This window comes from Crotalus tigris, unplaced genomic scaffold (assembly GCF_016545835.1).
Source record: "Crotalus tigris isolate CLP2741 ecotype Arizona unplaced genomic scaffold, ASM1654583v1 scf7180000018371.15429387391:27106975, whole genome shotgun sequence".
Classification (NCBI taxonomy): Eukaryota; Metazoa; Chordata; class Lepidosauria; order Squamata; family Viperidae; genus Crotalus; species Crotalus tigris.
Genome location: NW_024096970.1, coordinates 23732494 through 23746678, shown reverse-complemented (window position 1 = coordinate 23746678; position 14185 = coordinate 23732494). Strand labels below are relative to the sequence as shown.

At 37.2% G+C, this 14185-nt stretch overlaps 1 protein-coding gene across 1 annotated transcript in view; it reads left to right on the top strand.

Annotated features, from left to right (window-relative positions):
• BRMS1L (BRMS1 like transcriptional repressor) overlaps positions 1-12232 on the top strand; it is a 29402-nt gene extending 17170 nt beyond the window's left edge. The window contains exons 5-10 of the mRNA XM_039351820.1: positions 1082-1178; positions 2535-2618; positions 4410-4474; positions 6139-6178; positions 8559-8685; positions 9789-12232. Coding sequence (XP_039207754.1) covers positions 1082-1178; positions 2535-2618; positions 4410-4474; positions 6139-6178; positions 8559-8685; positions 9789-9912 — 537 coding nt within the window. The 3' untranslated portion in view covers positions 9913-12232. The remainder of the gene's footprint in view (positions 1-1081; positions 1179-2534; positions 2619-4409; positions 4475-6138; positions 6179-8558; positions 8686-9788) is intronic.
• The last annotated feature ends 1953 nt before the right edge of the window (positions 12233-14185 follow it).

Sequence of the window (14185 nt, the reverse complement as noted above, 5' to 3'; positions counted from 1 at the left end):
CATATCAAAATCTTATGCTAATGTGAGGAAGGCATTAGGACACAGTTTATTGCCAGTTTGATAAGCCTTGCAAGGAAGCGTACCTAGGTGAATTAATTCTAATTTATCATAAGGTTACATTAACAGAATCCTGCAAGTCTGAAAATACATTTCTCTCCCTCCCCCCTTTGCCTTTATAACCCAAGAAACAAGGGAGAGTTCTTGTTTGCCACACCCACATTCCTTTTGCAGGCTAAGCTGCCTCTTATCCAACTTCTCCTCTGGCTGTGGCTCTTCCCTCTGTCTCCCAAGATCATCCCCACATTTCATTACATTACCTCTCCTACAGTCCCTAATCATGCTGGAGTGGGGAGCTGGACTAGAAGACCTCCAAGGTCCCTTCCAGCTCTATTCTATTCATTTGAAGCTGTACAGCACAAATTTAAACAACCATGGAAGCAGAGGGCTTTGTCAGTAGCTCCAGGCGGAATAGTTGAGCATGTCATATGTCACGTCATATGGATTTTTGCTCAAACAATGTCAGAAATATTAGTGCATCAGCATTTTATATGAATCTCAAATTCCTGCTTGCAGTGCAGTCTGGAGGCAAGGCTGATCATTACTGGGCAAAACAGATCTGGATGAGTATAACAGATATAAAAGTTTGCCATCTGAATTCTTTTTATATATAAATGGGATTTAGAAAACTTCAGGGTCACCTTTATTTTGTCTGCCCTTTATTTAGAGTAGCTACAAATTATAAAACATTTTTTAAAATGTGGAGCTCTTTCCTTTCTAACTGTAATATGTTTAGGGACTCTGTTTTACTGGAATTTCATGTGCCTCTCTTTTTCTGTTTTAATTGTTGCCTTTATTCAGTGGGCTTTCATTTTCCATACTTATGAAATTAGATTTTTTATTTTATGGAGTTTAAATATTACTTGGGGCAAGAAAATCCCTTTTAATGCTTGTTGTGACATATAACCCACTTGGAATTTCTGTGAAAAGAGAACATCTCTACAGTATTTGTGAGGATGTTATCTGCTTCACGTAACTGTGGATGACCTTTCAGTGTGAATACCCTATTAATGTTTCCTTTCAGAGTGAAAAGCTCTTGTTGTATGATACTGTTCAGAGTGAACTAGAAGAGAAAATCAGACGGCTTGAAGAAGACCGACATAGTATTGACATTACCTCAGGTAAGTTACTATTCAACAGATAAAGCTTGAATGAATGAGTCACCACCCAAATTAATTAGAATCCATGTAATAAAGATTGCAGTGAATTGTAGTACTTACTTGGTTTATCTTTGGAGCTTCTGTTTTGTCTGCAAAACAAATTGAGAAAAATTAAGAGTCTTAAAGAACGTATAGTCAAGGCCATGGTTTTCCCAGTTGCAATGTATGGCTGTCGAAGTTGGACCATAAGAAAGGCTGAGCGCCAAAGAATGGAGGCCTTTGAACTATGGTGCTGGAGAAGACTCCTGCGAGTCCCCTGGACTGCAAGGCGATCAAACCAGTCAGTCCTAGAGGAGATTAACCCTGACTGCTCTTTAGAAAGCCAGATCCTGAAGTTTCAACTCAAAGTTGAAACTTTGGCTACCTAATGAGAAGGAAGGACTCACTGGAGAAGAGCCTGATGCTGGGAAAGATTGAGGGCAATAGAAGAAGAGGACGACAGAGAATGAGGTGGCTGAATGGAGTCACTGAAGCAGTAGGCGTGAGCTTAAATGGACTCCAGAAGACAGGAAGCCCTGGAGGAACGTCCATGGGTTCGCGATGGGTTGGAACTAACAACAAGAGTCTTAAGTTATTTTTTTAGATCTACTTGTACATTCTACCTCAAAAATTTGATCAGCTAGCTCATTGTTCTTCCACCTCAGCAACTTTAAGATGGGTAGACTTTAACTCCCAGAATTCCCCAGCTAGCATGCTGAATGTTGAAATCTACCCATTTTAAACTTGCTGAAGTTGAGAAAAATTGAGCTAGCTAATGTCTCTTAATGAGCCTCAAGTTTGCTCCCTGATGCCTGTGGTACTTAAAATTAACCTAAAGCAGGATCCCCAATCTCTTCAGCTCATTGACCCTTTCATGAAATTTCAGATTGTTCATTGATCCTCAAATATTTATTATATGAACATAATTTAATAAGTACCACTTTAATGATAGCATCAATAACAATAATGACACCTCCCCTGGATAATCTCATTGTCTCTTAGGGGTTGATATTGACCACTGGGGAACCCTGACTTAAAGGATGCATGAATAAAGATAATTCCCCATTCTCTGAACACCTGATCTATTTGAAGGTGGACAGTTTTTAAAAGAGAGGAAGAAAGTGTGTTGATGGAATAAGGGAAAATAAACACACTTGTGGCGGTTTGGGTAACTTTGTCACTTACTGTTTTAAAGTAGTCCTCATAATTTCTTAAATGCGATTTAAGATATAAATCTGCTTTTCCCCCCAAATGTAGATGTTTGTTTTTTTAGAGAGATTCAGCCTATGAACTGTGGGATTAAAAATGTATAATTGCAACATTTTTTCTCTCTCTCAGAGTTATGGAATGATGAACTTCAATCTAGGAAAAAAAGAAAGGATCTATTTAGTCCAGAGAAGAAAAAACCTGTTGTTGTATCGGATATCCTTTAACGGCTGCCATAAATATACATTCATCATGCTATTATATTTTGGAATAAGCAACATTGTGCAAAGCATTGAAAAAGAGTAAAAAGCAGTAAACAAAATTAATGAAATGCTGGAGATAAGGCTAAAGAAAAAGAAAATCTAACTAATTTTAGTTTACATCAATACTGTTCAACCTATCTCTCCGTGCCTTTCTGTTACAAATCAAGAATGTTTATAATACAGGTACAGTATAGGTGGTACCTTGCTCAATAGTAGTAACTGTAAGAGGGATCTTGGAGTCCTATTCTGCAAAGCACCTGAAGGCAGGACAAGAAGCAGTAGATGGAAACTAATCAAGGAGAGAAGCAACCTAGAACTAAGAAGAAATTTCCTGACAGTTAGAGTAATTAATCAGTGGAACAACTTGCCTCCAGAAATTGTGAATGCTCCAACATTGGAAGTTTTTAAGATTGATTGGACAACCATTTGTCTGAAATGGTATAGTGTTTCCTGCCTAAGTAGGGGGTTGGACTAGAAGACCTCCAAGGTCTATTCCAGTAATGGCAAATCTTTTAGAGACTGAGTGCCCAAACTGCAACCCAAAACCCACTTATGCATTGTCAAGTGCTGGGTGGGTGTGGCTCATTGGCTGAGTGTGGCCAATTGGGTGGGCGTGGCTGCGGTGGTAACAGTAGACTGGGTGGGACTAAAAAGTTCAATCAATTCCAACTTTGCAAGATCTTTTTTTTCCCCACGAGAAGTTGAAATTGACTGAACTTTTTTTTTTTTTGCACATGGTGGCGGAGGCCTAAAGCGAAAAGGTTTTATAAAACCCAGCTGAAGGCCTAGGACTGGGGCAACTGTGCACGTGCCCACAGAGAGGGCTCTGAGTGCTGCCTCTAGCACCTGTGCCATAGGTTCACCACCACTGGTCTGTTCTGTTCTGTTCTATTCTATTCTATTCTATTCTATTCTTACCTTTTTTTCCCTTTCGTGCCTTAGAGTCATTGTTGACTCCTGGTGACTGCCTGGATTAGCCCCTGCTGGTTTTTTTGGCAAGATTTTGAAATGCTTTTCCATTCGGTTATTCCTAGACTGAGAGAGAGTGACTATAACAAGGTAACCCGTTGGCTTTTGTGCCTAAGAAGGGACTAGAACTCTTAGACTCCTGGTTTCTGGCCTGCTTCTTTAACTACCACACAAAATTAGCTCTCTTCTTTATAACTTAACTGGGTATAGTTAGTTCACATACATTGTTGCTTATTTGTCACATTTTCTAAAACATGCATAGGGAAACAGGATGGTAGTTTGAAGACTGACAAAAATCATGAGCATCATATTTTAATAGAGCCTAAGGATAAATTTGATCAGTGTAGTTTTCATTCTATATGTCTAGTGTGAGCAATATAATATAATATTAATCCCTCTAAATATTGTCATCCAAAAAGTAATAAAGAGATTGGTGCTGGCATCTTGTTATGAACACACTTATCCCAGATTTCTTTTCACTGGTTTAGGACTTTTATATTTATGTGTAGGTCAGATTTTTTTTCCAGAAAAAGATTTGCAGATTTTTTTTCCTTTCAACTTGAAAGGATATTCATGCTGTACAATGAAATGCATTCATTTTAATTTAAATCTCAGTGCTTGAAAATAAATGTGGGAAAATAATTTATGAATTTATAGAAAGTAGTCTTAGTCTTCTTATGCAGTTTTCCTGATCTGATCTACTTGGTGGGTATGACACATAGATTTTTAAATGTGATCCGTTTTCGAAAAAGTACAACCTCCTTAACATATTAACGGCCCTATATTGTGTATATGCTACAAGATCTTGATATACTTGAAGACTGGACAACAATAAGGAAGGTATGTATATTTTTAAGTGCCTAGTTTTAAAATATTTATAAGTAGTCATATTTATATGTTCATTTTTAGACTATGCAAATAAAGAAAAATACGATCCTGTAACTATTTTGTAGGAAGAGAGATATTGATTGATTTGATGGTGGATTGATAGGTTGCTCCTACAAAATATGTGTATATATTCAGTTATGGTGGTACTTCAGTACTTGTCATTAATTGGTTCCAGGAAGGACGATAAGTACCAAAAATGAGTGCCAAAGAAACCACATGACTTACCACATGACCCTTTGTTTTGGCTGGGAAGGACTTCCTGTTTGTCCATTTTCCTATGTCAGTGACTTTCCCAGCAAAGCTAACTTTCTGTCCGCCCTCTGCAGTCATCCCCCTTTTCCTATTGCAGCACATCAAGAACCACACAAACAATGAATACCCAGACAACATTTTCACATTAAAATGCTTTGAGTACCAAATTTGACAAGTTTTGACCCACTGAGTACCAAGGTATCATTATATTTGAAACAAGAAAGAAAATTATCATCTAGCATAATCACATGGCTGAATGAGCAATTCAGCCATGTGATTTTTAAGGAACTGAAAAGAAGGTGAATATTTTCAGCATGCACCTGTAATAATTACTTACAGCATGCATTTAAATGGGACATGCCTTACCAAATATAATATATAGAATATATCTATTTATCTGAGGCCTCTGTGCACAATTTGCACTTTGGGTTCTGTCTAGTGTGTTAGACCCCATGCTTCAACTGATCTGGTGCTTAGCGCTTGTTCTTCATATTAAAAACATCTCCAGGATTACAGCAGCTGTAGCATATACAGTACCAGTCCTTTGGTTTTGAGTATGGTGGTAGTAAGGATGGTTGTTAGGGCTCTGTTGTAATCTTCTAGCATATTATCATATGGTACTTCTACACTGAACTTTAGTGATTGATTTTGAGGATTGAGTGTAGCTGATTTATCCATGATCTTATCTACATCAATTGCTCTGTAATGGAGAGTGTGACAGTGATGTTCCATCTTCGAATGTTGGCTGTATATCCAGTTCTTCTGAGCCTTCTTGAGTCTGGGATGTAATATATAGTTGGTCTATCTCACTTCTTTTTTATATTGAAGTGTTGGGCAATTGTTTCTCAGTTAATGTGAGTCTTTTCTGTCCATCTCTAGTTTCCTCGTACGTTTCACATATCCGCTTTCATTCGGTCTACTGTTGCAGTAGCATTCCAAGTTCTTTTATTTTGTCCATGTATGGTTTATCCTGACAGCCCACTTTTCATTAGATTGTCCTGGTTCTGCAACATCTAGTGCAGACCTTATTAATCTGGGGGATATCTGAACTGGCATGACTTTCTTGGGTCATATCACCCGTATCCTGAGGTAGGCAGGTGGAAGGTGGGGGAGCCTTTGCCCAAGGACCTCTACTGGTAAGATCAGTACCAACTGAGATTCAAACCCCAGTCTCCGACATCAAAGGATGGTGCTCTAATCACTGCGGTATTCAGTTGCAATATACACACTTCTTCAGAATAAGTTGTCTATGTTTCCATATATATATTTCATAGGAGTTGTCATGAAATTGTTCTTTAAAATGAAATTTCTTTAGAAGATAGACTGCTTTAAAAATGAAAACTTTTTTTTTTTTTAAATTTCAGGCAATGGCTACATTGGGACCACATAGAGTAAAAGCAGAACGTAAGGCAACTTACTTTACTCTTTTGCAGTTAATTCATAGAGTAGCCAATTACAGTTATCATGCCCTACTCCATTGCTGCTGAAAAGCAGAGGCACTGTGACCACGAATTCACTGATGATGCAGTCAGTTCCCCTTTTTTCTGTTGTAATTCTTTGTACAGTACCAATATCCACAATGGCTTCCTTCCCACTTTTTGTTTCCTTTCCCACCCTAAAAGTTAGACTACAGTTCCTAGCAACTACCTGAATGTAAGATTTAAATACGAAAAAGACAATAATTGGAAACTGATTCATGCCCTTGATGATTTGAGGGCAATTTTTGTTACTTTGGAAAGTTGAGAAGAGTTGGTCTGAGGCAGGTGGTACCTAGATCAAATCAATCAATAAATGTGTTTAGAATGTATTCTAATAATAATAATAATAATAATAATAATAATAATAATAATAATAATAATAATAATAATAATAATAATAATAATATCTCCTTTACATGGATGATCTGAAGCTGTATGGAAAAAAAAAATCTGAAATAGAATCGCTGCTCAACACTGTCCGTATATATAGCCAAGATATTGTAATGGAGTTTGGCTTGGACAAATGTGCTACACTTACTATCAAACAAGGAAAAGTAGTGAAAACTGAAGGAATCAAGATGCCCCACGAAAATAACATTAAGAATCTGGATGAGGAAGAGTACTACAAATACTTGGGTATCCTTCAAGCTGACAACATCAAGCACACTGAAGTCAAGAAAAAGATTAGAGGTGAATACATCAAGAGAGTGAAGAAGATCTTAAAGTCCAAACTCAATGGAGGAAATACCATAAAGGCAATCAACACCTGGGCAATCCCAGTCATTAGGTACACAGCTGGAATAGTGGACTGGACTCAAGCAGAACTAAAAGCAATGGATAGGCAGACCAGAAAAATAATGACAATGAATCATGCCCTTCATCCACGCAGTGACATTGATAGACTTTATCTACCAAGGCAAATAGGTGGGCGTGGAATGCTACAAGTACATCAGATGGTTGAAGAAGAAAAAATGACTTTGGAAGAATATCTGAAGAACAATGATGAAGATGCACTGAAATTAGTATATCAGGAAGGCTTACTAACTACTGGAGAGACCAAACTGGCCTACAAGAAAGACCAAATGAAGAACAGAATAGAGGCATGGGAAGACAAAGCACTACATGGCCAATACATGAAAAAAATAGCTGGGAAAGCAGAGAATAATAAAACCTGGCAATGGCTAAGAGCAGGAAAATTGAAGAAAGAGACCGAGGGACTAATTCTGGCTGCACAAGACCAAGCCTTAAGGACAAATGCATACAAAGTCAAAATTGAGAAGACAGCAACAGACAGTAAGTGCCGCCTATGCAAAGAAGCTGAAGAAACAGTGGACCACTTGGTAAGCTGTTGCAAGAAGATTGCACAGACTGACTACAAGCAGCGGCATGACAAAGTAGCAACAATGGTGCATTGGAAGATCTGCAAAAAATATCATTTGCCTGTAAGCAAAAACTGGTGGGATCATAAAATAGAGAAAGTCATAGAAAATGATAAAATTAAACTGCTCTGGGACTTCAGAATTCAAACAGACAAGCACCTGCAACATAACACCCCAGACTTAACAATTGTCGATAAGAAAGACAAAAAAGTCTGGATAGTGGACGTGGCAGTGCCTGGAGACAGCAGAATAGACGAGAAAGAACTGGAGAAGATAACAAAATACAAAGACCTACAAATAGAAATAGAAAGACTGTGGCAAAAGCAAGCAAGGGTAGTACCAATAGTAATAGGCTCCTTGGGTGCAATCCCAAAACAACTGGAGCACCACTTGAACACCATTGGCATTGACAAATTCGCTATTAGTCAATTGCAAAAGGCGGCCTTACTAGGAACTGCTTCCATCCTGCGACGATATCTGTAATACCATCAAACATCCACATCTGCCTATCCCAGGTCCTGGGTAAGGACTCGATAGGTAGACAAAATGCCAAATCCAGTCTGAACATCTGGCTGACTGTGCGATAATCCGTAATAATAATAATAATAATAATAATAATAATAATAATAATAATAATAATAATAATAATAATAATAATAATAATATCTATTTAAACATTGTTATATTATGAATAAATTTAGCCAGAAATAAACAAAGTTTAGATCCCAAGCTAAATTTAACATAGCTGGCTCAAGAAAATTTATTCTTACGGATGCATTTTTGATAAGAATATACAATCTATTTCTGCTCAAGAGCAGAAGGTAAAATCACTCATGCATGTATTAACAGGATGTAAAGTAGAGAGAAATCAGCTTCCTAAAGCAACTGTTACATTTCATCAGCATTGTCTTTACTGCCTCTTTTCAGCACCTGTCAAGTTGGAAAAACACCTACACAGCACACGATCTGAGGAAGGAAAACTCTATTATAATGGGGAATGGTATGGACGTGGACAGACAATATGTATTGATAGGAAAGATGAATGCCCTACAAGGTATGACTTTTTAAAATAAATTGAATACAGTTCAAAGATTTTTTTTCTTACTGTCTTAGCTGATTTAGGTATATGTAGCTAATTTGGGCATAACAGTTGTGCAGCTGCTGACGGTCAGAGTTCATAATAAAGCATCCTTAGTAGGGTAGCATCAGCCAGAGCACAACAGCAATAGCATTTAGGCTTATATACTGCCCCATAGTGCTTTGTAGGACTCTCTGGGTGGTTTACAATGTAGAAGCATTATTTGCATATTGCCTCCAACAATCTGGGCCCTCATTTTACCAACCTCGGAAGGATGGAAGGCTGAGTCAGTCTTGAGCCTCATCAGGATTTAAGTCCAGGCTGTGGGTAAAGTTAGCCTGCAATACTGCATGTTAACCACTGTGCCACCAGGGCTCCTGTGGAATATAAAATATGGAAAACTTGCAGCTCAATGTCTTTTTTTTCCCCACTTCAACCATTCTTTTTCTGTTTTATTTTTCAGTTCATCTGTTTGTAATAGGTAGAATATTCTTCATGCGGTATATCGTAGCCTTTGTGTTAGCTTTCCAAGAACTATAGCTGTAAACCTTACTTATTGTCCTTGAAACTGGATGCAGTATATCTTCCTCCAGTATACATATCTCTGTCTCTTTTTATGAGTACCCAAAGGAAAAAGAAATACCGATGAAGTGAAATAAGCATTCCCAGTTTTGTTCTGTTTTACCTTATTTATTTTGTAAATAAAACAGACCTAATGATTACACTTAGGTTATTATAGAATTGCTATAGACATCAACAAAACAGATAAACTTTTGAGGATATCACTGTTCCCCGTTTACTTAGTCTCTTATTGTATCTAGTCATATAAACAGGAAAGCTGTTTAAAAAAGTGAATTATTTCCAAACCAATGCAGTAGTACTGAATATTCTTTTAGCATTAATATTGTAGTGTTCTGTTAGTTTTCCTTCATTTTCCAGGCATTTGCTGTAATACTTTTAAGTTTTATTATCAGTAATTATAGTCCTGTTTATCTATTGCCATGTAGGTTGGAGTAATATTGCAGTTGTATAGGGACACTAATGTGCTCCTAATTTCTCTTTTCCCTGTTCCTTTTCAGTGCTATAATTACAACAATTAACCATGATGAAGTGTGGTTTAAGAGGTCTGATGGAAGCAAATCCAAACTATATATTTCCCAACTACAAAAAGGAAAATATTCCATCAGACATAATCACAACTGACTATTAAACTAACCAGACAGTGTTAGCCTGCTTGAAGTGTCATAAGATGGAAAATGTATTTACTATGTGCTCTCATCTATCTTTGTGGCCGTATCTGTGTATTTTTAGTAGTACAAGTAATCTTCATGCAGACGTTTTAGAATAGGTAACACATAATCATGTTGAACATGACATTTTGCCTCTATTTGGGTTCAATGCGTGACACAGAAAATAGCTTTGGATTGCCTGGAATTCATGGTTAAGACTGCAGTCCTATAAAGCTTTGTGCATGCATGAACTAAAATTGTGCATAGTGGTACAAGGCACTTTTATTTATATTTTTTCCTGTAACAGCTTGTATGACTCAGTCAGCAAGCCAATTTTGAAGTTGCTTAATTGCAGAGGTGGTGGTGGTGGAATTGAAAAAGGATGCGTGGAACTATTCTCTTTGGATATTGTATCTTCATGTGGATCTGTGGCTTCCAGGTGTTGCTGAACTACAACTTCCAGCATCCCTTTCCATTGCTCTTATGAGTACAGCTGCGGGGCTTCTCCACCTCTGATGCTGGCACCTCTCTTTTTATGGTTATACTCTAAAAACCAGTTGTATAAACTTGACAGTAGTAGAGTTATGTAAAATCATGTAATTGTGAAGTCCATTGCTGCATAGCAGTTACTCTTGCTTTTTAACAGTCTTGCTTGTCTAGCAAATTACCTTTTGCGGGAGTTACATGGATATAGTGTGGTAGTGGAATACTTTTTAAATTAATTGAAAACAACAAAAAGTGGAGTCTCAAAGAGTTTGCCTGTTTATGCTACTTTATTTGTGTTACCAGTTTCTTTGTAATAACAAAAATAAAAAGTAGCCATAAATACATTGCTTCAAGGCAAATGACACTGTATCCTGTAATATTAAGTGGTCTTTCTCTTCAAGTTAAAAGTGCCAATTCAATAAATGATGAAATAATAACAAAAAGTATTGCTGCATATACTGCATATTGTCCTATAATAAAATGTATCTATAGTTAAGCAAAATGTAACTTTTCAAAATTGTATATTGGGCAAAAAATATATGATGTTTGTTGCTTCAAAATCCTAGAAAGGTTTGAATTTGTAAAATTTAAAATGGAGGTAAGATCTAGCTTTACATGTTTGAAGCACATAGCAGGGGGTGTTGTGGGTGTAGGGAGAAGACATTATTTGGTGGTTTCTGTGCACTTTAAATCCATGAAGATAACGTTCAGGAGAAGGACTTTGTCTGATGGAAATAACTGCCAAAAGTGTTTGAAGCTTCGGCTTAGATTGGTGCTAAATCTGACTGTTAATAGGCAGCCTCAGTCTTTCTTATAGTCTTGACTAGAGGTTCAGTGGATAAATTAATAATAATCTCAGCAAACATTGCATTGACAACAATGGGGAGCTATATAAAGAAAACTGAAACTTCTTTTACAATGGAGATGTGAACACAGTCATCCCTGGAAGATGTAAATACCAGAAGGTTATATGAATCAGCCACTCAACTGCAGGCAAGCATTTTTATCTGTTTTTTTGTTTCATTTTGGTTTTGTTGTTTTTTGTTTTAAAAGGTTTTTTTTTGGGGGGGGGGATATTGCTTAAATCTCAATTCTGTGGTCTTGATTCTGACAACTCTCATTTCAAGTTCTTACCATGCAAGTTTTTGGCAATCAGAAGAATATCACCTTCATTCATCAGCAAGTGCCTGTCACTATTCAGAAATGGCTTTGTGTGTCTTGGAAAGTATTTATTTTGTTTCTGGCACGAAAGATCGGCAACATCTGTTTTTCTGCAGATCCGTAGGTTGGAAACACATCTGTCTCATTTTGTCTGCAATGTGTTACAAACTCTTTGCGTCCTAAAGCAGGCCACAATGAATAGTGTGGCAGGGAATTGTGGAGGACTAGCCTATTGTTGCTTAAAGCTGTTTGCTACCTGTTCATATTTGCTTGCTGGTAATAAGACCCAGTTGCAAGTTAGCAAATTATGACCTCTCTTGCTTGTCAGTTTACTTTGTTACCATTACTAAGCCTCAAAACAACAAAACTGCTTTCAAGTTTTTATGAAAATGTATTTGCTGATGTTTGAAAACAGTTTGACCATTGCCAAAAGTCTGCAGGCTTGTGTATTTAATCCAGAGGGGTAATCTTACTCTGCGTATCTCTCATATTAGCCAAACGTATATAAAGTATTAATGACAGGTTGGCTTTGACAACCCTTCTGTATGTACACAGTTTGATAAAGCTTTTTTTGTAATGATGAAATATTTGTATTTTTTAACCTAGTGTATAAATAAAATAACTCATGGAGAATCCAGATAATTGAACCTATTGTCTGTGTGGTTTCTATTCTATTTTTTTTTTTTGAAATTTTATTAGTTTATAGCATACGATACAAAGAAAGTACAAAAGTAAATAGTGAAAAAGATAGGGAAAGGAAAGAGAATAGAAAAGTGAGGGAAGGAAAGGGGAAAAAAAGAAAAAAAAGGCATTTATTTCCGACTTCCTTTGGTCCAGTAAAATAGAATATCAACATCAAGCCTCAACTTTTTACTTTTACAAAATAGTGTAAACTAGCCATTTCGATAACAACAAATCTATCTAATTGGTAAAGCCCAAAATCAAGCCCAATTTATTTTTTTCAAGTCCAGAAGGGGTTTCCATGTAGCAATAAAAGTATTTGTATTCTTTTCTTTAATCACTACAGTCAATTTAGCTATCTCTGCTAGTTCCATCAGTTCTGCAACCATTCCTCCATTTGTGGAAATCGATGTGGTCTTCCATTTCTGAGCATAGAGTAATCTTGCTGCTGTATAACATATAACATCAAGGTTCCATTTTTTCCCCAGGTCTTGGTTTCTATTCTATAAATATGCAACTGAATCCAAGAATCTCTCATGAAAGTAGAGTTTTAAACATATGCTACACAGTGTAACGGAGGTAATGGGTTTGGTATATGTCAACACTTGTGTCTGTCACAGTCAAGCTATTTTTTTCTTTTAATATGTTAAGTCTGTGAATGAGCCTAAGTGTAGAAAACCCATTGGAATCCCAACAGCAGAGGATTTTGAGAGCAAACTTTACGATGTTTTGAATGCTGTTTTAATAGCACTATTCCCCAAAGAAGAGTGGCTTCATGCCCAAGGCTGGACTAAAACTCACAGTCTCCTAGTTTTTAGCCTGAGTACGCCCATAAATTAAAGAGGGTTGAAAAGTATGCCTTTCCTTCCTCTGAGTAAGCCTTTGAACTATTCTACCTTCAAGGGGGCTGTTCCATCTGACCCTATAGGCTCCTTCCATCAGGCATTTTAAATGGGCCTTAACTTGATTTCTAATTAGTCCTTTCCTAACTTTGCAAGTGAGAGTTAAGGAGAGGTGATCACTTTCAGATTTAGGGGCTATACCAAAATGCTTAAGGCAAAGGGCCATATCTCTAGATATTAAATCTGTGATGGATAACTTGTGAGTTCACCCAAGTGTATATTGCCTGGGGAAATCATTTTGGGCCGAGCCATGTAACATTTGAAGGTAAGCCTGTTTATGAGATATAGCAAACTAAAGCCATCTAGGTTATATTTTGTATCTTTGAAGAATCAACATAAATGGCAGTTCAAATACTTCTTTAGGGGGACTAGCATTGAAATGATCATAGAAGACTTCATCATTACGACCTACTGTTGCATTGAAATTCCCACTTAGTAGAATGTAAGCACTGGGAAACATTCAGACAAAGAGTAAGGAAGATACCAACCTGGTTCCATGTTCCATGTTTGGGTGACCTGTGAATGGAGCTGTTAAAAAGGAAGATAGAAATTGCTCAAAAACTAACAAAACTGGTACAACATTCTCAAACGGAGGTAATTATTTTACAATTTGAATACATAGGCTGGGAGCTGTAATAGACAAAGCCCTCCCCCTCCTGAGTTTGTCAACTCAAGCTACATTGTACAGGGATTAGCAGAGAAAAATACTTGAAAATTTCCCCAACTTCAATATCTCCTGCCCCCCCCCCCAAAGTAACAAATTTGAACCGAAATCCAAGAGAAGTTGGAACTTTTTGTTTTGGGGTCCACCCAGTTATGTTCCAAGAGAGGATGGAGAGATTGTTAATAGGATGTAGCTGTCAATTTGTTGGTTCTCTTGGGGAGGAGGAGGGTTGACTTTGGATAGTTGTTCAGAAGAAGCTGGTGGTTTGAGGGAGAGGTTGGAGAGCAGATTGCTTGCTGCCAGTTGGGGTGGTTAGTGTCCTGAGTCAGACGATTCCATAGAAATTTTATGGG